This window comes from Marmota flaviventris, chromosome 2 (genome assembly GCF_047511675.1).
Source record: "Marmota flaviventris isolate mMarFla1 chromosome 2, mMarFla1.hap1, whole genome shotgun sequence".
In the NCBI taxonomy this organism is placed as follows: Eukaryota; Metazoa; Chordata; class Mammalia; order Rodentia; family Sciuridae; genus Marmota; species Marmota flaviventris.
Genome location: NC_092499.1, coordinates 111511453 through 111533221, shown reverse-complemented (window position 1 = coordinate 111533221; position 21769 = coordinate 111511453). Strand labels below are relative to the sequence as shown.

Below are 21769 nucleotides of genomic sequence, written 5' to 3'. Positions count from 1 at the left end.
AAGAAAAATTATATTGAATTTTTTCTTCTTTGGCTTATAGTTTGTCCCATTTCTAGAAGAAATGCTTTGTGAACTCATTAACGCCTCTGTGTAACCAAAGGTAACCACAGGTGCTTTTGAGTTATATTCTGACTTTACCCTAAGAATCTATTTTGCTGTTTTCACATTATCTACATGGGTCATTCTATTGTTATTTCAGAGTATTGTGGAAACCCATCACTTGGATTTTGTTTTCTAACTGTAGTTTTTTTAATCCTTTTAAAATAAATAATTCAGGGGCATTTAGTACTTGACACTGTTATACGACCACTACCTCTACCTAGTTCTAAAACATTTTCATTACTCCAAACGTTTTTTAAAAATATTTTTTAGTTGTAATTAGACACAATACCTTTATTTTATTTATTTTTATGTAGTACTGAGGATTGAACCCAGAGCCTCACACATGCTAGGAGTGCTCTACCACTGAGCCACAACCCCAGCCCGATTACTCCAAACATTTTTAAATGCAGCTTTTGGGGGAATAAAAACAGTTTAGAATACTATTCTGTGTTGTTTCATTTGCTTATAGGCTGGTATAAAGTACTGAATTATAACTGTAATTATTTTTAGGTGATTTCAAATGTCCTATCAAAGAAGAAATAGCAATTACCAGTGGTGAATGGGAAGTTCTTGGCCGGCATGGATCTAATGTAGGTCCTTTTATTGTACTGATATGTTTGGTCAGCATCTACTGTGTGGAAAAAAAGTCAGTAATACAACTTAATATGACCCCAGTGTTTTGAAATGTCTTTATTTTTAATTGAAAATATTAAGTTAAGGCCTAAAGGAACTCAAGTTTTTGGAAAGGAAGACTCTTAGTTTAAACTATAGATCTCACCTAATTTATAACCCTAGTATTAGTTATGTTCTGGTTACTAAAGATCATCATTTTCAAATATATTGCTGCTTCTTGATAAGGAATTAACCCATATTTTAGGGTCTAGCAAAAGCTGTGAGCTAGGATATAGTTTTGAATCTATTAGAGACTACTCTTATCCTTCCTACATTAGAAATTGTATTTACTATTCCTGTAAGTAGTTCTCTTTTATTCACCCATTTATTTTATCTCACATTTATTTTTCATCCACCACCTGCAAAGAGGGATCAGCATTTATATAGAGCTTGGATTGATAGAAAAGAGGGGGGAAATTCATCCTCTGTTTTGTTTTCAATGTGTGGCTTTTTGTAGCAATTTAATGAATTCTATTTTTTTTTAAACTTTTACTTTTTATAGTACCTTTCATTTGTTTCAGATTTCAGGTAGGTGGCCAGTTTTATTAGCTCTATAAAAACTCCAGTCCTTTCAATATGCCTGACTCATAGAATTAAGTTGATGTATGCTTCCAGGATTTAGTGAAGGCTGAAATGTGATTTCCTCAAATTGATAGATTCCATATCCTTGCTACTATAGAATTCACTGTAGTCCCCAAGGTGATTAGGACAAAGAATGAAGATCCAGATTTCTATATTTGTTTTTGTTATATTTGTTTTTTTTTCTTTTTGTAAGAACTTTAGAATATTAGAGACAGCCCTTAATATCTAATTCCACTGAGCGTTTCACATAGCCTTCTGATTACATATCCATATATATATATATATATATATATATATTTTTTTTTTTTTTCCCTCCATTTAGGGACCTTGGATGTTCCTGTCACCTGAGGGAAAAATCTTTCGGGAATTCTAGGTTCTGATAACAGAAAATTACACTAATATAATTTTTATGCAGTGTGTTGGTTGGAGGATCAGAACCGTCAGCTAATACTGAGGGAAACCCCCCAAATTGAATATAAACAGATCTGATCCTTATTTGGGAAACTTAAACGTCTCTCTGTAATCGACCAAAATGTGCATCAATTTTTTTCATGTCAAGCTTATTTTTGTGTGTTGTGACTCTCTCTTTGCCTCTTCTATTTTCCTTATATACTCTGTTTTGTTTTGTCTTTAATTACCCTTTTCCTTCTCCGCTTTTATTTTATTTTTTTCTTCTCTGCTTTTACAAATGATATTGTTCCTACTCAAAGATTCCTGATGGCAATAATTCAGTAAAGCTTTGAGACTTAAAATTATGCACCTTTTACTCTATTTTTTTAAAATTGTAGGTAGACACAATATCTTTTTATTTGTATGTGGTGCTGAGGATCCAACCCAGGGCCTCTCACGGATTAGGTGACCGTCCGCTCTACTACTGAGCCACAACTCCAGCGCCCGCACCTTTTACTCTTGAAAGTATTTCCTCAACAGAGTATGATCCTGAGATGGCACTAAAATATCAACATCACTTTTGAACTTGTTAGAAATGCAGATTTTAGGACCCATCCCAGACCTCCTAAATAAGGAACTCTGGTAGCATGGCCCAGGAATTTGTTCATTAAGCCCTCCAGAAGAGTTGAATTCTGTTGAACCTAAGTAGTTACATAAAGAAAATTAAAAACCATTATAAATGGTATTGAGGAATTGACTGGTTGTTTCTTCAGTTTTGAAAGGCCTGACTTTTAAGAGCAGAACTAGTCCTAACTTCTTGAACATTTGTTTAGTATAGCAGCTGTGTTAACTTAAGGATTTAGCCATCCAAAAAATGTCTAATGAAGAAGTAGTTTCCTGGAAAAAATGAGACATTTAAAAATACTTGCTCTTAGAAATTTATCTGTGTTGTCTTTGCTACATAAACATTTTTTTTAATTTTATTTAACACTAAACTGGTAAAAAGATTTTTTAAATGAACAGCAAAAGAAAGCCATTTACTTAGACTATTACAGTAATGTGAGAAGAATACTAAGTGAATTCATCTATGAATTTACTTGCAGTTTTTTGAATTTTGAATGATGACTTAAAATATCTTATTCAGGGCTTGGGATGTGGCTATGTTGTAGAGCACTTGTCTAGCATATGTAAGGCCCTGGGTTCAATTGAGCACTGGGCGGTGGGGGGGGGGATGATCTTATCAGTGCTTACTTATAAACTATACCACTGTTGATAGCATGATTGAGTTCACTTATTCCCCAAACTAAAGATAAAGCGCTTTAAAAAAAAAAAAAGTTGCAGTTTATAGATTTTTTGAAAATATTTTTTTAGTAGTAGGTATATACAATGTCTTTATTTATTTTTATGTGGTGCTGAGGATTGAACCCAGCGCCTCACATGTTTGAGGCAAGCACTCTACCACTGAGCTACTGCCCCAGCCCCAGATAAAACACTTTTGTAAATTTAGTTTCTTTCAAGTTTACATGAATGGTTGACCTAAGCTGCAGTCTAGAGTATTTTTTCCTCCTGTAAAAAAAATAATTCTCTTATTTTAAGAAAAGCACATGTTGTAACCAGATAGGAAAATATACAGTGTATAATTCAGTTGTTCATTTTTTTCTGGACAGTATCTGTTGTTAGCTCTAAGTCATAAACAAAACCAATCCGCTTACTAGCATTGGTAGCAAAATAAAAAGAAGCACAAGTCAAGGTACCAAATAATTCTGAATAAAATTAAAGGTTGGTCGTTGAACTACTTACTGGCTTTGCTAGAGGTTATGCTAGTACTGATTTTGTTGTTATTATTATTATGGCAGATCCAGGTTGATGAAGTCAGAAGACTGGTATATTTTGAAGGCACCAAAGACTCTCCTTTAGAACATCACCTGTATGTGGTCAGTTATGTAAATCCTGGAGAGGTGACAAGGTTGACTGACCGTGGCTATTCCCATTCTTGCTGCATCAGCCAGGTATAAGTCTATGTTGTATTAAAACCCTCTGTTCATATAATGTTCCTTTTGAATGGTGTGAAAATTGGTAAAGTTGACCTGCAGAAGCCTCATTGTCTTAGGAAAAGCTTTAAAACACTTAGCCTTAACTTCAGTGTTACATATGTACCTAATCATACTCTTACTATACTCTTGCTATAACATTAGTGCAGAAATAACAGCAGATAACCTTTTTTTGATTTTTCCTTGAGGAAAAACATAATCATTTCTCTTTTCTCTAGCATTGTGACTTCTTTATAAGTAAGTATAGTAACCAGAAGAATCCACACTGTGTGTCCCTTTACAAACTTTCAAGTCCTGAAGATGACCATACTTGCAAAACAAAGGAATTCTGGGCCACCATTTTGGATTCAGCAGGTACTCTTTTTTCCCTAAATCTGACCGTAAGTAGGCTTAGTACTTTAGTGTAAAAATTTATGTTCTATATTCACCTTTGCTGAACAAAGTCTCCTCATCTCTCACCCCTTTCTGTCCCTGAGCTGCTAAGCTTTTGATTGTTCCTACCTTTCCTATTCTGTCAACTACACAATAAGGTGGATTAGCTTTCACTCCAAGCAGGAACAGATCTAGAAAGCCTGCTGAGGCAGGAAGATTTCAAGTTCAAGGCCAGTGTCAGCAACTTAGTGAGACCCTGTCTCAAAACAAAAATTTAAAAAGCCTGGGGGGTGTGTCTCCATGATTAAACACTGCTTGGTTCAACCCCCAGTTCCAAAAGAAAAAAAGAAAAAGAAACTTTTTATTTAAAAAAAAAATTACTGGTATTACTGGAAATAATTTATTTTACTGAACTATCTTTGGTGCAGTATTAGGGCACAAGGAATACTTGTAAATATACATTAATACGATGATGACCATTATGCAGTGAAATATGGTATATGCTACTTGTTCCCCCCACCTCAACTTTATTGAAATAGGTGCTTGTTTCTAATCAGGTTTATGGTTTAACCATGAATAGGTTATACTAAACTTAGCGCAAAGTATTTTTTATAATTCTGCATGGAAACACTTCCTAGGCTTCAAAGATTATTCAGAATACTGTGTGTCTGCTTTTGAGATAGATAATTTAATATGTTTTCTTTTTTTTATTAGTTGCTCAAGACAATATTATTTTTTTCAAGATGAATATTTTTACTTAATTTTTTTATTATCTTACCTTAAAAGTGGGTGGTCAGTTATTTGAGTGTGGGGGTGCGGGGTCTGGGTTTTGATATTTTCTTCCTTGCTCTCAGATTACAGAGCTCCCATTAAGAACTCCTTTTACAGACTCTATGTTACCTACTCACAGGTCCTCTTCCTGACTATACCCCTCCAGAAATTTTCTCCTTTGAAAGTACTACTGGATTTACATTGTATGGAATGCTATATAAGCCTCATAATCTACAACCTGGGAAGAAATACCCAACTGTGCTGTTCATATATGGTGGTCCTCAGGTGGGCATATAAATATACACATACATATACACATATATACATATATATATATATTTTTTTAATGTGATTTGTTTTTAAAATATCTAGTGTTATTTAGAATAGGATAAGAATTTGAGGGCTGGGTTGTGGCTCAGTGGTGGAGTGCTTGCCTAGCACATGTGAGGCACTGGGTTCGATCCTCAGTGCCACATAAAATATAAACAAATATGGGCTAAGGTTGTGGCTCAGTGATAGAGTGCTTGCCTAGCATGTGTGAGGCACTGGGCTAGATTCTCAGCACCACATATAAATAAATAAAGTCCATTGACAACTAAAAAAAAATTTTTTTAAATAAACAAAATAAAGGTCCACTTATAACTAAAAATATTTTTTTAAAAAAGAATTTGAGCAGTCTTGGGCTTCTGCTATTCTTGACTTATTTCTAATTATCAATTCAGATTGCTAGGTATCCAAGTTTAATTGGCTAATTTGTAAAATAGTTTCTTACTTTACATTGAGGACTATGTAACTCTTAAGGGGAGTGGAATATTCACATCACTAGGTAAATTTCTTTTTTGGGGGCGGGGGGTTGCTAGGGATTGAACACAGGTCTTGTGCATGCGAGGCGAGCACTTTACCAACTGAGCTGTATCCCCAGCTCCAAATATCTTAATTTCTATGTAGAGAAACTTGTTTGGGAAATGAAATTAAACAGTTAAATGTATAGGTAAATAAAAAGTCATATATTTAGAAATTCTTGGTAGCTTATTGAATTCCCCTCTTTATTCTAAGGCTACATCTCTCAAGCAAACTAAAATACTTTACTAGCTGGTGAAGTTAATAACTATGCCATTGCTTAACACTGTAGGAAGTTTACAACTTGATTTTTCCATTTTCTGGATTAAATATTAGCATGTGGCTAATGCTGTTGACCAACAGAGTAAACTGTTTTGGATAGATGAATTGGTTGTTAATTTTTCTTTCATCATGTAACTCTTTAGATTAAGTAATATCCTTTATAATTATTCCCACTTATTTTGTATTTAGAAATGTATCTAAGTACCAAGCAGCATGAAAAATAAAACAACTACATGAGGGCTGGGGACGAGGCTCAGTGGTAGAACACTTGCCTAGAGTGTGTGAGGGACTGGGTTCGAGCCTCAGCACCACATAAAAATTAATTAATTAATTAATTAATTAAAGGGTATCACGTCAATCTACAACAAAAAAAAATATTTAAAAAATAAATATATGAGGCCGGGTGCGGTGGTGCACACCTATAATCCCAGCAACTCTGGAGGCTGAGGAGGACCATGAGTTCAAAGCCAGCCTCAGCAAGGTGAGGCACTAAGCAACTCAGTGAGATGCTGTCTCTAAATAAAAATACAAAATAGGGCTTGGGGATGTGGCTCAGTGGTCAAATGCCCCTGAGTTCAATCCCTGGTACCCAAAAAAAAGAAAAAAAATTACATGAGCCACAAAATCTCAACGATGATAATCGTGTATTAAGTTAAATCATTTTCCCATCATTAAGTATTCCAGATAGAGGAAACAATAAATATCAAGAACCTGGGGTTAGAAATAAATTGATAGGGTTGCTAATAAGATGCACCAAAGGAAATAAGGTACAGCTAATAAGATACAGTGCACCAAAGAAAAATGGTGTGAGATGAATTTAGAGATAGCCATGACTCAAATAAGCCAAAGTCTCAAAGGTCATATAGTTTAGATCTTGGACTTGGAGAGTAGCATAGTGGTAAAGCAATTGTCTAACATGTGCAAGGTCCTGGTTTCAGTCCCCAGCACCAAAAGAAAAAAAGAAAAAGTTTAGATCTTTTTCTGAAGGATAATGGTAGCCATTATAAGGAACCAGGCAGTAGTCATATGTCATTGACATTTTTAAAACATCACTATTACTTCATGAGCAAAACAGACTATAAGAGAGCTAGAACAGAAGGAGAAAAACCAGTTTGGCAGTTGTTGTAGTGGCATTAAACATCCAAAACTACAAAAGAATGGAAGACTCTCTCTCTCTCCTTCCCACTACAATCTAACTCAGTAAATATACAACAGCTATTAACTGCATGAAGATAGTATTCTTATTTAACTCGTGGATAACTTTTCCCACCTTTGGTTTTTGCCAGAGGAAAAAACAACAAATCAGATTTTATTACAATTTCAAAACTTTTTTCTTTTTTTTTTAAAGAGAGAGGGAGGGAGAGAGAGAGAATTTTAATATTTATTTTTCTTACTTTTTGGCGGACACAACATCTTTGTTTGTATGTGGTGCTGAGGATCGAACCCGGGCCTCACGGATGCCAGGCGAGCGCGCTACCGCCTGAGTCATATCCCCAGCCCCTCAAAACTTTTTGTATCCAAAATTTCTATTAAGACCTAGAGCCTTATACATAGATATTTTTATCTGGTAAACCAGTTATATTCAAAATACATAAGAAACTTTTTAGAAATCAATAAAATAAGAACTGAACTTTTTAAAACCAGTCAAGGGCTGGGGTTGTGGCTCAGGGGTAGAGTGCTCGCCTAGTGCGGGTGAGGCACTGGGCTCGATCCTCAGCACCACATAAAAATAAATAAAAAAATAAAAGCATCATGTCCACCTACAACTAAAAAAAATATATTAAAAAAAAAGTCAAAGAAGCTGGGGGATGTGTCTTAGTTCAGTGGTAAAGCACTTGCCTGGCATGCATCAGGCCTTGAGTTTAATCCCCAGCACTGCAAAAAATAATAATAGCCAAAGACATTTCACAAATGTATGGCAGCAAGTAGATATAAGAGAAGATACTCAGCACCATCAATTATCAGGAAATCCAAAGTAACACCACAGTGATAAAAACCACTAAACATCTGCAGAATGTCTAAAATTAAAATAACTAACCATACCCAGTATTGACCAGGAGTAGAGAACCCTTATGCTTTGACAATGGGAAAGAAAAATGGCACAGCTACTTTAGAAAACTAGTTTTTAAATTTTTCTAAAAAATAAATTTAGCTGACACATAATAATTATACATATTTATCAGGTATAGTGGGATAATTCAATACATATGTTATACATACACATAATATTTTTTCTCTCTCTCTCTTTTTTTTAGTGAGACCGGGTCTCAGTATGTTGCCCCCGGCTAGCCCAGAACTCCTAGGCTTAAGCAGTCCTACCTCAGTTTGGGATTATAGGTGTGCAACACCACACCTGGCATCTTTCTAATTTTTATCTGAACTTCTTTTTGTTTATTACTTAGTGTCTGCCATCGCTAATTATAGTAATGTGTTTCTTTATGACCAGGAGACTTTCTGAGAAATGTCACTAAGTGATTTCATTGTTGTGCAAACATCATAGAGTTTGCTTACATAAACATAGATGGTATATGTCAGTCACTCAAAGTGGCTTCTTGTGTGTGTGTTCATGTGTGTGTGTGTGCCTGTGTGTTTTTAGGGATTGACCTTGCACATGCTAGGTAAACACTGAGCCACATCTGTAGCCCTCTGCCCCTTTTTTTCCTTAATTTTATCTTGAGACTGGATCTTGCTAAATTGCCCAGGCTAGCCTCAAACTTTCCATCTTCCTACCTCAGCCTCCTGATAGCTGGGATTTCATGTGTATACTACTGTGCCTGGCTCATGGTAGCATCTTGATGAAATCAAGAGATGCAGCACACACAAGATGTACTGTTTTATAGTAAACTTAAAACAAAAACAAAAATAAAAAACTTTTCATTGGTGCTTGGAATTAAAATCAGGACTTCATGCATGCCAAGCACTCTCTCTACCACTGAGCTATACCCCAACCCTAAATTTTATAAGTAGGAAAACACTCTAAAATAGTGATGAAAAGGGGCTGGGGTTGTGGCTCAGAGGTAAAGCACTCACCATGTGTGAGACATAGATTGAATTCTCAGCATCACATAAAAATAAAATAAAGGTATTATGTTCACCTACAACTAAAAAATGTTTTAAAAAATTATGAAAAGTATAGTATAGTTAAATACATATACCAATAACATAGTTATTTATTATAATTATCAATCATGATATAAGGTACCTAATTCTGCTATATTTAAGTAATGTTGGCAGTATAGGTTTATTTATGCCAGCATTACTACAGACACATGATTGAGGAATTGTGTTGTGCCAGCTATGATGTCACTAGGTGATTGGAATTTTTTAGCTCCATTATAATCTTCTGGGACCACCGTCAGATATGCAGACTGTCACTGATGAAAACGTCTTTATGCTAGGCATGGATGAATAATTTTTCTTTTCACTTGATGTTTTGTTAATAAAACACTAAGATATATTTAACTTCCTAGTCATTTTGAAGTGTAGTCTCTATGGTGATAAAGTGATTGCAGAATTATCCTACTCAGCTGGGCATGGTGGCACATATCTATAGTACCAGCTACTTGGGGGGTTGAGGCAGAGTATCACTTGAGCCCAGGAGTTTAAAACCAACCTGGGAAACTTAGTGAGACTTTGTCTGAAAATGTGGCTCAATATTAAAACACTTACCTAGCATGCACGAGGCCCTGGGTTCCATGGCCAGTGTGGGATTGGAGGGGGGCACAGAATTATCCTACTTTTTACACACAGGAGAAAGGAAACAGGACTTGTCACAGTGTCCCTTTAAAAATGCTACATTTTCCCATTGCTAGTCAATGATGACCCTAGAAGAGACAACTGGGAAGGGAAGATGATCTTATTTATCCTGTGACTGTTATTTGAATGACACAATTCTTCTTCAGAGTAGACAGTAACTTTTTCTGTGGGGTGGGTTAATCTTCTTATCTAATAAATAATTAAGATCTATTATTGTGCAGTAATTTTCCTGAAACTTGAATGTGAAATTAAGCAAGAAGCAACATAAACATGAAAAGACTAGTTAATTTTGAAATAAATCACTTAGCCAGGCATATTAGCACATGCCTGTAATCCCAGCAACTCAGGAGGCTGAGACAGGAGGATTCCAAGTTCAAGGCCAACCTCAGCAATTTAGAGAGACCCTAAGCAACTTTGGTGAGACCCTGTCCAAAATAAAAAGTACTGAGAAGACAGCTCAGTGGTACAGCACTCCTGGGTTAAATTCCCAGTACCAAATAAACAAATCACTTAAAAATTACATTTTAAAGACAAAAGAATAATAAATTCTTAAGCTTTCTGCTTTTTTGCAGTGCTCTGATTCTCTTATGGTTTGTGTGTTACCATATAATAAATTTCATTAAAGTTGTATTTCTTCTTCAGGTGCAGTTGGTAAATAATCGCTTTAAAGGAGTCAAGTATTTCCGCTTGAATACCCTCGCTTCTCTGGGTTATGTGGTTGTGGTGATCGACAACAGAGGATCCTGTCACCGAGGGCTTAAATTTGAAGGTGCCTTTAAATATAAAATGGTGTGTGAACACAAAAACTTTTCTTTAAAAAAAAATTTTTTTTTTTTTTGGTGCATTGTTTAATGTGAAATCTGCAATTAGGAAAGGGTGTGTGTGTGTGTGTGTGTGTGTGTGTGTGTGTGTGTTCAGGGGTGGGAGGGAAGATGCAATTTGTGTCCTAGGCTAGTTCATGTCTACCTGTGTATATCTGTGAAGAGCTGAGAGAGAGCCACTTTTATGTAGAAATATCCTCCCTTTCCATATGGTATATCCACCTTAGCCAGAGGGCAGCACCATTTTAGTTTTCAGCATCCTTTATGCTGTTGAGGAATATTTGAGATTTGTTCTGTCCTCTGTGAAGAGGGAAACCAACTGGTTAGTCCTTCCTTGTGACAAGCCTCTTTCTCTCTACAGGAAGCTTTAAATGCTACCTTTTAGAGATGCCCCATGTCCTTTCTGCTGCTTTGGGAAATGATGAGAATCCGATGTTCCTTTTGCACAGTAAGGCAGTTACTGTGTTTGCCAGTGTATTGGACATGCTGAGTAAGACATGGGGATTTTCTCCCACAGCCAGTTCTTTGACCTTATGTTATATTCTCATGTAAGTTTTGTTTTGTTTTGTTTTTAGTTTTTGGCTCAGTAAAGTAAGATTGTGTGCACTGGCAGGCCAAGTAATACAGATAGGGTGATAGTGGTAAGAACTAGGACTTAATAGAGCTTTAAAGAAACAAATAGTATGTTCAGTTCCTAGTGACATGATGGGAAAATAGGAAGGTTAGGACCTCAAGAGTGATTCCCTCTGCTTTATTGCACTAAGTATTAAAAGAAGAAGTAAAATTAATTCCTCTTATGGGGGCTAATCTTTTGTCTGTGGGTATAGGGAAGGCTTGTTACAAGGAAGATGCTGACCTCTTAGCAGACAACAGAACAAATGTAAATGGGAAATACCCAAAAGCAAGAGTCAGTTTTTGCAGCCATAGGAAAGAATTTTTTTTTACTAAGTGATAACTAAATTCTAGGACAGACTAATAACAGAACTGTAGACACCTATTTCCAAGTAGATTTTTGAAAAAAAAAATGGGGATGGGAAATAGAATCTCAGTTATTAATGAATTCTAATCTGAAAAATAAATATTTTAGTAAAAAAGTTTATTAGCTTAAAAAGCACTCTTATAAATGAAATTTTTATGCATCAGAATCAGTGAAATACTCTCTTTTTTTTTGACAGGGTCAAATAGAAATTGATGATCAAGTGGAAGGACTCCAGTATCTAGCCTCTCAATATGATTTCATTGACTTAGACCGTGTGGGCATCCATGGGTGGTCTTATGGAGGATACCTCTCCCTGATGGCATTAATGCAGAGATCAGATATCTTCAGGGTAAGTGATTTCCTATTGTACTAATTTTTTAAATAAGGGTACTGTGTAATAAAGGTTTTTTGTAAATTGAAGATATGTGAAAATGCTTATTTTCTGAAGGTTTAGAGTTAACAATATTATGGAATGTTATGGTCTGTGTATTAAATGACCATATGAAGTCAGTACCTCAGTTGTTAGCATAATTTTTCTTAGACTCTTGTCAACTTTATAGTGAGTTTTTGACTATTTATGGACATATACCAAAAATTATAGTAGGCACTAATGATTAGTAAGACACATACATACATATTAGATTGTAATTGTTTGTTTAATTGTTAGACTGTAAGTTCTGACAACAAGGACCTCTTTGCTCTATATGCCACTGTATCCTCAGCTGCTAGATATAATGCTTGGTCCTCAGTGAATTGTCAAACACTAGCCTCTGGGTTCAATTTCCAGCACTGGAAAAGTAAAAGTCTGTGTTGAATGAATGAATCATGAATTATTAAATATTTAAATGCTCACAATGCTATAAACAAACTCTTTAAAAAATATACCAGAGAAAATGAGATGAACATAGTTAATAGGAATTAAAAGTATTATTTTTTTCTTAATATTGTAATAATATGATTTTATTTTACAATGAAAAAAAGGTGTTTTTTGTTTGTTTTGTTTTTGTGGTGATGGTGATTAAACTCTAGGGCACTCTATCACAGGACTGTATCTTTAGCCTTTTATTGTATTTTAGTTTGAGACAGCATCTTGCTAAATTGCCCAAGCTGACCTTGAATTTGCAATCCTCCTGCCTCAGCCTCACAAATAGCTGGGATTAGGGTGGAATGTACCACTGTGCCAGGTTGAAAGTAATTAGATATTTGAATACAGAACCATGTGGAAGAGCCTTAATATGAGGTAAGTTTTTAGTACTTAAATATAGTTCATTCATTGTTTTAAATTTTGTACTACAAAAGAGACTTAAAAAAAAAAAAAAGACTGCTTTTCCTACATAAAGTTAACAATTCTCATGCATTTATTTTTCCCAATCACAGGAATGAGTTTATGCTGAAGTACTCATAAGCTTTAGTTCAGTCTCCCTCTTGATAAAGGAACCTACAGTTGTATTTCAGCTAGCCCTGGTTAAGGGTTTGGTGTCAGCATGCCTGTGGAACATGAAACTTACTGAGTCACTGAGTATCAAATTGTGACCTTGGCAAGCTACTTCAGTTTTCTGAATGTATGCCTAGTAGTGGGGTTAAAGCCTAAGGGTAATTTTAGCCTGTAAATTTGTAATTTTAAGTTCTTACTGCTAGCCATGCTAGTGTCTGGAACACAATTCACTGTCAGTGTTGTCTTATGCAGGTTGCTATTGCGGGAGCCCCAGTCACTCTGTGGATCTTCTACGATACAGGATACACGGAACGTTATATGGGTCACCCTGACCAGAATGAACAGGGCTATTACTTAGGATCTGTGGCCATGCAAGCAGAAAAATTCCCCTCTGAGTAAGTTCAAGCCCTTATAAAGTTTTAAATTGTTTTTGAAAAACTTATCTTTAATGATAATGAAAATTTCAGATATTGAAAACTAAGACTAATATTTTATAGAGCACTAGAATGGCTTGACTATTGCTCAAAGCAAAATTAAAGACCAGTTCATATACTGTATTTTGGGTTTTGGGGTTTGATTTTTGTTTTGTTTTGGTTTGGTTTTTGTTTTATGGGGATTGAACTCAGGACCTCATGCATGCTAGGCGAATAATATACCGCTGAGCTACACCCCACCCATGGTTTGGGTTTGTTGTTGTTGTTTTACAAGTTGTATTTTGAAGCAATTGTTTATATTGAAAGAAGTTAAGTACACAACTATTTCAAGATGGGAAAAATTTTGTGTCTATTTAGATATGTTTTATAAGCAGTTTTTCTAGCAACATGCTATAATTATTGATATGTTCTAATTAATAAGTTATAAACAAATAATTTTTTCAAGTGTTCTATTACATGTGGGATCTGGTTAATATATTACAAATTTAATATTGAAACTATCGAATCCTTATTCTAACATTGTAGTATAAAGAAGTTAATGTTGACTAAGTGTGATTAGTTCAAAGGAATTTAGTGGTTCCCCCTAAATACTCTTACTATTTTACCTAATATTTTTATTTCTCCAGACCAAATCGTTTACTACTCTTACATGGGTTCTTGGATGAGAATGTCCATTTTGCACACACCAGTATATTACTGAGTTTTTTAGTGAGAGCTGGAAAACCATATGATTTACAGGTGAGTTATTCTATATTTTCAAATTAAATTCAATAGTCATTAGCAATAGGTTACTTTGAAATCTAATAAAATATGGAGTAAGGCCAAATTTTCAGCTGTGTCCATCTAAAGTACAGGCATAGTTATTACTATGATTGGATAAAATTGATGCTATTGAAGTTGGGCTAAAAAGCCTATTGGATTGCATGACTTGTGTATCTGTGTCTGCTTTCAGTTTATCAGCATGGAAATGATGACTGGGAATCCATTTACTGCTCTCCTTTGCTTTACTTTTCCCTCTTTAAAGAGTGAGGAGTTGCTAATTGATTTTATATTGAAAAAGGATTTTTAGGCCCAGATTATATAGTATCTTAATTTATTATTACATTGTCATTAGTACAGAAATTAGCAAGTTATCCTCCTCCATTGCTCCCTTATTCAAAAATAGATTTTAAGAGAAAGTATTCTTCCTTTTTATTTCTTAAAAAAAAAATTATATGCTTAGCTGGGTGTGGTGGCACATGCTTATAATACTAGCCACTCAGGATGTAGAAGCAGGAGGATTGAAAGTTCTAGGCCAGCCTCAGTAACTTAGTGAGATTCTGTCTCAAAATAAAAAATGAAGGGCTGGGGATGTGGCTCAAGCGGTAGCGCACTCACCTGGCATGCGTGCAGCCCGGGTTCGATCCTCAGCACCACATACAAACAAAGATGTTGTGTCCACCGAAAACTAAAAAAAAATAAATATTAAAATTTAAAAAATGAAAATGGCTGGAGGGACTGAAGTTGGACTCAGTGGTAGAACGTTTGCCTCGAATGCGTGAGGCACTGGGTTTGATCCTCAGCACCACAAAATAAATAAATAAATAAAGATATTGTGTCCATCTACAACTATAAAAGAAATTCTTTTTTAAAAAAAAATGACTTGAGATATAGCTCATTGGAGTGCCCTGGGTTCAATCCCTGTGTGTGTGTGTGGGGGGAGATTATGTGCTCATAAGAAATGAAAAAAACATTACTTTTTTCCTTTTTTATATTTCAGTTGACATTTCTGTCCAGTTAAACTATGATATATTTATCTATAGCAGTAGTTTTCAGGCTTTTTGGTCTCAGGATCTCTTTATATACCAAAAAACTTTGTTTATGTGGGTTTTATCTATCAGTGTTTCTTGCTGGGTGTGATGGCATATGCCTGTTGTCCCAGCTACTTAGGAGGCTGGGGCAGGAGGGTTGCTTGAGCACACAGATTTAAGAACAACTTAGGCAACATAGTTTCCAAAATTTGAATTTTCCTTAAAAGCTTAAATTGTGTCATTAGCAAACAAGTACTATTAGTGTGGTCCTCAAAGTGACCATATTACTTCATTTACTTTTGACAAATGTTTATCAAATACCAAAGTATGAATGATCATTGTTGTCAGTCATTCTCTGCCCAAAAAGAAGGGTGGGAGCAGGGAGTTCCACTAAAAAGCAGCAGTTCAACTTGCAACTTGGTTACATGGGTGCTTTCCTTTGAGACATCCTGTAGCACAAATGCTTTGTGTGTATTTCTCATTTCATCACTACAGAGTATTAAAAAGGCTTCTGTGGGGTTACAGTTTATAAAATTCAATTTTTTACTGCTATTTAAGTGAAATTGGCATTTTTTTCTTTCTTACTACAAGTGTGCAGTGGTGAACATTACTGTGACTTCTGGAACAATTCAATATTATTGCTTTGATTTCATGCTAAGGCACAATTGCTTTTGTATTATCAGTGCTACACAGTCAGTAAAGGCAAATAATGTTTTTTGTAGTTCTAAAAGTAGTTTTGATCTTATGTATCCTTTAAAAGGGTTTCAAAGACCCTTATAGTCTGCATACCACACTTGGGTAATGAACTGTTGGTTTACAGGAAAATCTTTCATTAAGCCTGATGGGTGTATAGGAATTACAAGACAGGGGCTTTTTTTTTTTTTTTTTTTTTTTTTGGTAGTACAAGAGATTGAATTCATGGGTGCTCTACCACTCAGCTACATGCCCAGCCCTCTTATTTTTTATTTTGAGATAGAGTCTTGCTACATTGACTAGGTTGATCTAAGCTTGCAATACTCCTGCCTGATCTCTCAAGTAGTTGGATAATATTGTAGGCTACACCACCTTGCCTCATGAGGAAGGGGCCTTAAAATAGGATATATTTATTATGTTATGCTCTTTATTATTGATCCTGTTTAAAAAAAAAACAGAGCTTTCAAGGAGATGTGTTATTAAATTTTGTTTTAATACTTTTACTTTTTGTTGTTAAGATCTATCCTCAGGAGAGACACAGCATAAGAGTTCCTGAATCTGGAGAACATTATGAACTACATCTTTTGCACTATCTTCAAGAAAACCTTGGATCACGTATTGCTGCTCTGAAAGTGATATAATTTTGACCTGTGTAGAATACTGATATACACTGGCTATTTAACCAAATGAGGTTTAATCAATAAGAGAACACAGAATTGATCATCATATTTTATACCTGCCACATAACATCTACTTCTCAAAGTAAATTTGGTGACATATAAGCATCTACAGCTTGTGGATAGTAATCTAATAACTGTACACACACAAAATTGAATGATTCATATGTCTAAGGGATCCAGCAATACCACAAGAAATACTGAAATAAGACAGTAGCACCACATATCCATACTACCCTATTTTCACTTTTAATAGCATTATAAACCTCATGGACTTAATTAGTGTATTTTTACAATATACTTCTGAGTTTATTAAAATATGATGACATTAGTGATCAGTTTGGTTCAATTCCAGAATCTCTGACTAGTTACGGATTTGATAGCACTTAAATGTAATTGAATAGCTATGCTTCATTGCTTGAGGTGTATCCAGCATGTTATGAACTAATCACTATTCAACCTATGACTTAACCAGTCATTAATGATTTTTTAAGATAACTTAGTGGCCTACTAAAGATACTTATTTTGGCTTCTGACCAGTTTTTAGCCAATTTAAACTGTATCTAGTATAAATGATTCTCTTTTTTCTTCAATGAGATGACAAAGTACGTTTTTCCTTTCACATAAAGGCAAAGAACTGTATATATAGCATGGATTTAATTAGTCTTATGATGTTGATAATTATAGACAGAAAATTTTAATCAGATGATTAGAGCTTAAATATTTGCAGGCAAGATTTTTTTTTCTCCTTCCTTTAGGAAAAGAAAAAAGTGCACATTCCCTTGCAGTCAGAAAATTTGGTGGTGCCAGTTTCCTTGTGATATTTCCCTATTAAAATGTTTCAGGGGGCTTGGGTTGTGGCTCAATGGCAGAGCACTTGCCTAGCACAAGTGAGGCACTGGGTTCAATCCTCAGCATCACTTACAAAAAATAAGCAAATAAAATAAAGGCATGCTATCCATCTACAATTAAAAAAAAATATGTTCCAGAATTTAGGGAGGTGGAAGGAATCACGTGGTGTAGGGAAAGCCAGGGAGTGGAGAATGACAGGGAGAGGAGGTGGTAAGGGTCTACTTAAGAACTAAGCACAAGTAGGTTAAACAGAAATACTCATGAAAAAATTGGAAAGTGAAATTTGAACTACTAGAATATTAGGAAACCAGAATTAAGAAATCACTCTGTTGTCAACAGAGCTTCAGACTAACATCATTCAGGGGAGGAAAACTTCCTTAGAGTTATTTTTATATTCCAGGGTTTTTTGTTGTTTTGTTATTTTTCCTCTTAATTTTAGAATTCTTTCAGATTTAAACTTTACCTTTAAATTATTGAACATAATTTAGGTATTGTGAGCTTAAAATAAAAAGGTTTCCAAACAACCCCTTTACCATAAACAAACTCCTGGCAAGCCATAGCTTTTTGTTTCAGAGTTTAAAGCCTATGAATAGTTTTTTTTTTTTTTTTGAAAGGCCATGACATTTTGTGGGTTTAGCCTTCACACTTGACTGAAGGGAGCTCATAGACTTTTAAGTACTGGTTGAGATCTGTCCTCATAAGGTTTTCGGGTACTGTGGGACCCATTGAAACCAGAGACAGGAAGGGCATCTATGAGTTTGACCCTTTTTATTACAAGCTTCAGTATTTAAAAAGTTATTACTAGTACTTTTAAATCACTCCAAGAAAAATTTCTCTATTTCTTTTTCACCACTACAGATAGTATACATTAATTCTACAGGGGGTACATAGTATACATTAATTCTACAGGGGGTACAGCCTGCCTTAGTGAGGACCTTGGCTGTGCACCAAAGGTGGACTTGATTGAGGGCCAGGTGAGAGGCAGAGGAGACGCTGAAATGGCAGGGTGACCTGGTGGTTCTGACCTTGGAGAAGGGGGATTGGGTTTTGCTGGTTGTGTATTTATTCTGTATAATAGATTTCATACTTTTCTTTATTATCTGTGTCTGTATTGATTTTCATGTTTATAATGTTTTCTCATGCCAATATTTGTTAATATTTTTTCAGTGTTAAATTAAATTGATTTGGGTAACTTTTCTTCCCCAAGAAAGTATTTTCCCTCATGACTTAAGTATATATCTGACTGTTGGAAGATGGTATTTTTTGGAGTGGTTGACCTCTGAGGGTCTATCCTTATATGCAAAGTAGAAATGGCATAAAATAGCTTTTTAGAAAGCTACTCATTTGAAACCTCTTTCCCATTGAGGTTGTTTCTTCAATATAGCATCTCTTATTTTACCAAAACAAACAAACCTTATAAAACCTCATATGTTCTTGAATTCACAGGTGTTTTCCTTTTCCATTTTGCCTTTTTTCCTCCTATCACCAGGAATGTTCCTTTTATAGCTCCCAGTTACTTAAATGCCATTCTACTTCTCTAGGGGGAGAAAATACCTGGCTGAATTTGTTTTTACAACCTGTATAGAAAACATAGTAAATTTCTCTGTACCCTGACTATGGGTAACAATAGTTATAGAAAGTAACAAAAAAAGTAGTTTTGTAAGAGCTTAAAAGCATCAGGTTAAACACCAACCTAGGTTTTTGTAGGCTTGATAAATGAATAGCAATCACCCAATGCAGTTGCTTAAACTTTGTAGAACATTATAACCCAAAATCGAAGATTCATGTGGGGTGCTTACTGAAAGAAATGCAGTCTTGAGCCTTACTCCTAAGAAATTTGTATTCCATTGATTTGGGTAGAGATCAGGAATGTGCATTTCTAGCAAGCTTTCTAGGTGATGCCAAATCAAATCACTCTGGACTATTTTAAGAAATGTGTTGGGGGGCTGAGGATATAGCTCAGTAGCAGAGCTCTTGCTTAACTTGTTCAAGACCCTGGGTTTGATCCCTACAGCTGGAAGAAAAAGAAACTCTCTAGAGAATGGGATTGGATTAAGAAAATTATAGGGAATTTTTATATTGGACTGACTCATAAGAACTTAAAACAATAGTCAGGAAAGCTGCTGATGTGTGTTAACTGTTGGTTCCTTTTCATTCTGAAAGTAGCAGAAGAAATTAACTTCGTATCCCTTTTGTCTAGAGATTCATTTTGGAATGAAGGTTTTTCCCTCAATGCCATTCATTCCTGGCTCTTTTTCAAAGGCTCACACAAGAATATAACATCACAATACATGCATTACCTTTTAAAATAATGAAATATAGATAATGATGCTTGCTCTTTTTTTTTCCTACTTGTTTTATTCCTTACAGAAGGTGTATCCCACCTTTCTATAACACGATTCTCTCTAGGTGGAATGATTCCAGTAAGATTTCATTATTATAGAATCATAAGTTTTCAAGCTGGAGTAAATCTTGGATTAATTTACTATTCTCATTCGTTAGAGGAGGAACCTACATACTACAGAGAGGAAGTCACACAGACAGTTAGTATTTGGTTGGTACTAAATTCCATCTAGATATCCTGCCTCGTGGTAGTTAAATGATATATAGAAAAGGCAGATTTTTAAAGATGTATTTATTAATATGTTCCTATAAAACATTTTAAAAGTAAACCACATAAAATGGTTAAATTTTCCATCCTAAAGTAAATGCTAAGCATGCTTATTAATGAAGCAATACTTCTAATTAGTATTTGAGATTCTGAAGTTAATTAAACTTATTACACTAAATATGTTTTCCTTGGTGTAGTAGGGGGTTTGGTGATTGGGATATAGAGTAGACCCCTTGCTTAAGCCCAAAAGCCCATCTTATAGCAATTTGATAAAAAGAGACATGGCTGTAAATTAAGATATGTAATGTGAGTGTCCTTTCCCTGCAGATAATGAAGGAATAAGGAAATTTCCCTTACCCCAGCCTTCCCAACCCTACCTATACACTTTCCAGCCAAAAATATTGACTCAGATGTCTTAGTACAAGGTGCTGGGATCTAGGAAATTGTTTTAAAAGTCCCTCACAGAGAAAAAGTCATATTTGTATGTATTTATGTTTTTACATAACCCAAATACAAATTTATGTTATATTCAGCAACATTGGAGTTCAGTTCTTCATAGAGTATAAAGTGCCTGCTGTTTTAAGCATTGACTTGTATGAAATGAATTGCATGTCTCATTCCAGTAAGTTTATGGGTTTTTTCATTTTCAGCTACATGGCTTTCAATCATGTAAAGTGAAATATTAGTTTTGTTGCATTTTATTACAGGTTCTTGGTTGCAATAAAGATGCTGCTGAAATTAATTGATTTAAATGTTCCTTCCCCACCCACTTCCCCCATTTGTACAGCCTTGCTTTGATTCATTACAGCTGTGGAGTGAATGTGCATGAAGGAGGTCAGGTGCACACAGTGGGGAAAGGATTACATGGGGGTTTAGTGTAAACACTAGCCAGAGTGCATCCCAGCCCAGTGGGTGTGTACACAGAACCACTCATGGTTCTAACAGCCAGCAGCTGATGCTGCCAGGGTAGGTGATATTTGGAACCAGTGACTACTAGTCCCCCTGAGCAGTTGGGATTTCTTAGGGAATGCCACTTGGGGTGGGTAGTGATTTGTATACACTCTCAAGGAAATTTTGAGGGAGTTCAGAATATTCTTTTTTCAGAGATGTATCTGACAATTCTCTGGTTTTTTGGAGCTGAATTAGAAAAAGGGCAGGGAGCATATGTACTCCTCTAAAATAAGTAAATATGGATTTGTCTGATAATCTTTCCAGAACAATCTGAATTCTATAACTTTCTGAAGTTGTATGTAAAATATTTCATGAACAAATGGTGGTATATTATTCTGGAGAGATCTTTGGTTAAAGACAATCTTTGAGATAATGCTACAGGAGGCTGGGGTTGGGGCTCAGTGGCAGAGTGCTCGCCTAGCACATGCAAGGCCCTGGGTTCGATCCTCAGCACCACATAAAAATAAATAGATATTGTGTCCAACTAAAAAATAAATATAAAAAAAAGGATAATGCTACAGATGAGTGTTTCCCAACCTTTTCACCTCGTGACACATATACAAAATATATATATATTTGCACGACACTCTAGAATAAACTGAGGCATGCTAGGGTAACCTGTTGAGGCTTCTTCAGCCTGAAGTTACTGGCCAGGCCCACCCCATCTCTAAAGAGATTAGTATCAGCACATATATAATCCATGTGTGG

General features: G+C 35.3%; 1 protein-coding gene across 13 annotated transcripts in view; it reads left to right on the top strand.

The window, feature by feature from the left end:
• Positions 1 to 20852, top strand: part of Dpp8 (dipeptidyl peptidase 8) — a 59716-nt gene extending 38864 nt beyond the window's left edge. For 10 of the 13 annotated variants that reach the window (XM_071608388.1, XM_027925735.2, XM_071608394.1 and 7 more), the window contains 9 exons: positions 613 to 692; positions 3603 to 3755; positions 4016 to 4151; positions 5080 to 5225; positions 10461 to 10607; positions 11815 to 11967; positions 13306 to 13448; positions 14114 to 14225; positions 16489 to 20852. In XM_071608388.1, the coding sequence (XP_071464489.1) occupies positions 613 to 692; positions 3603 to 3755; positions 4016 to 4151; positions 5080 to 5225; positions 10461 to 10607; positions 11815 to 11967; positions 13306 to 13448; positions 14114 to 14225; positions 16489 to 16611 (1193 nt within the window). In that variant the 3' untranslated portion in view covers positions 16612 to 20852. Of the gene's footprint in view, positions 1 to 612; positions 693 to 3602; positions 3756 to 4015; positions 4152 to 5079; positions 5226 to 10460; positions 10608 to 11000; positions 11137 to 11814; positions 11968 to 13305; positions 13449 to 14113; positions 14226 to 16488 lie in introns of those variants that run through there. The other 3 variants (XM_071608393.1, XM_071608399.1, XM_071608396.1) reach the window with 2 other exon arrangements.
• The last annotated feature ends 917 nt before the right edge of the window (positions 20853 to 21769 follow it).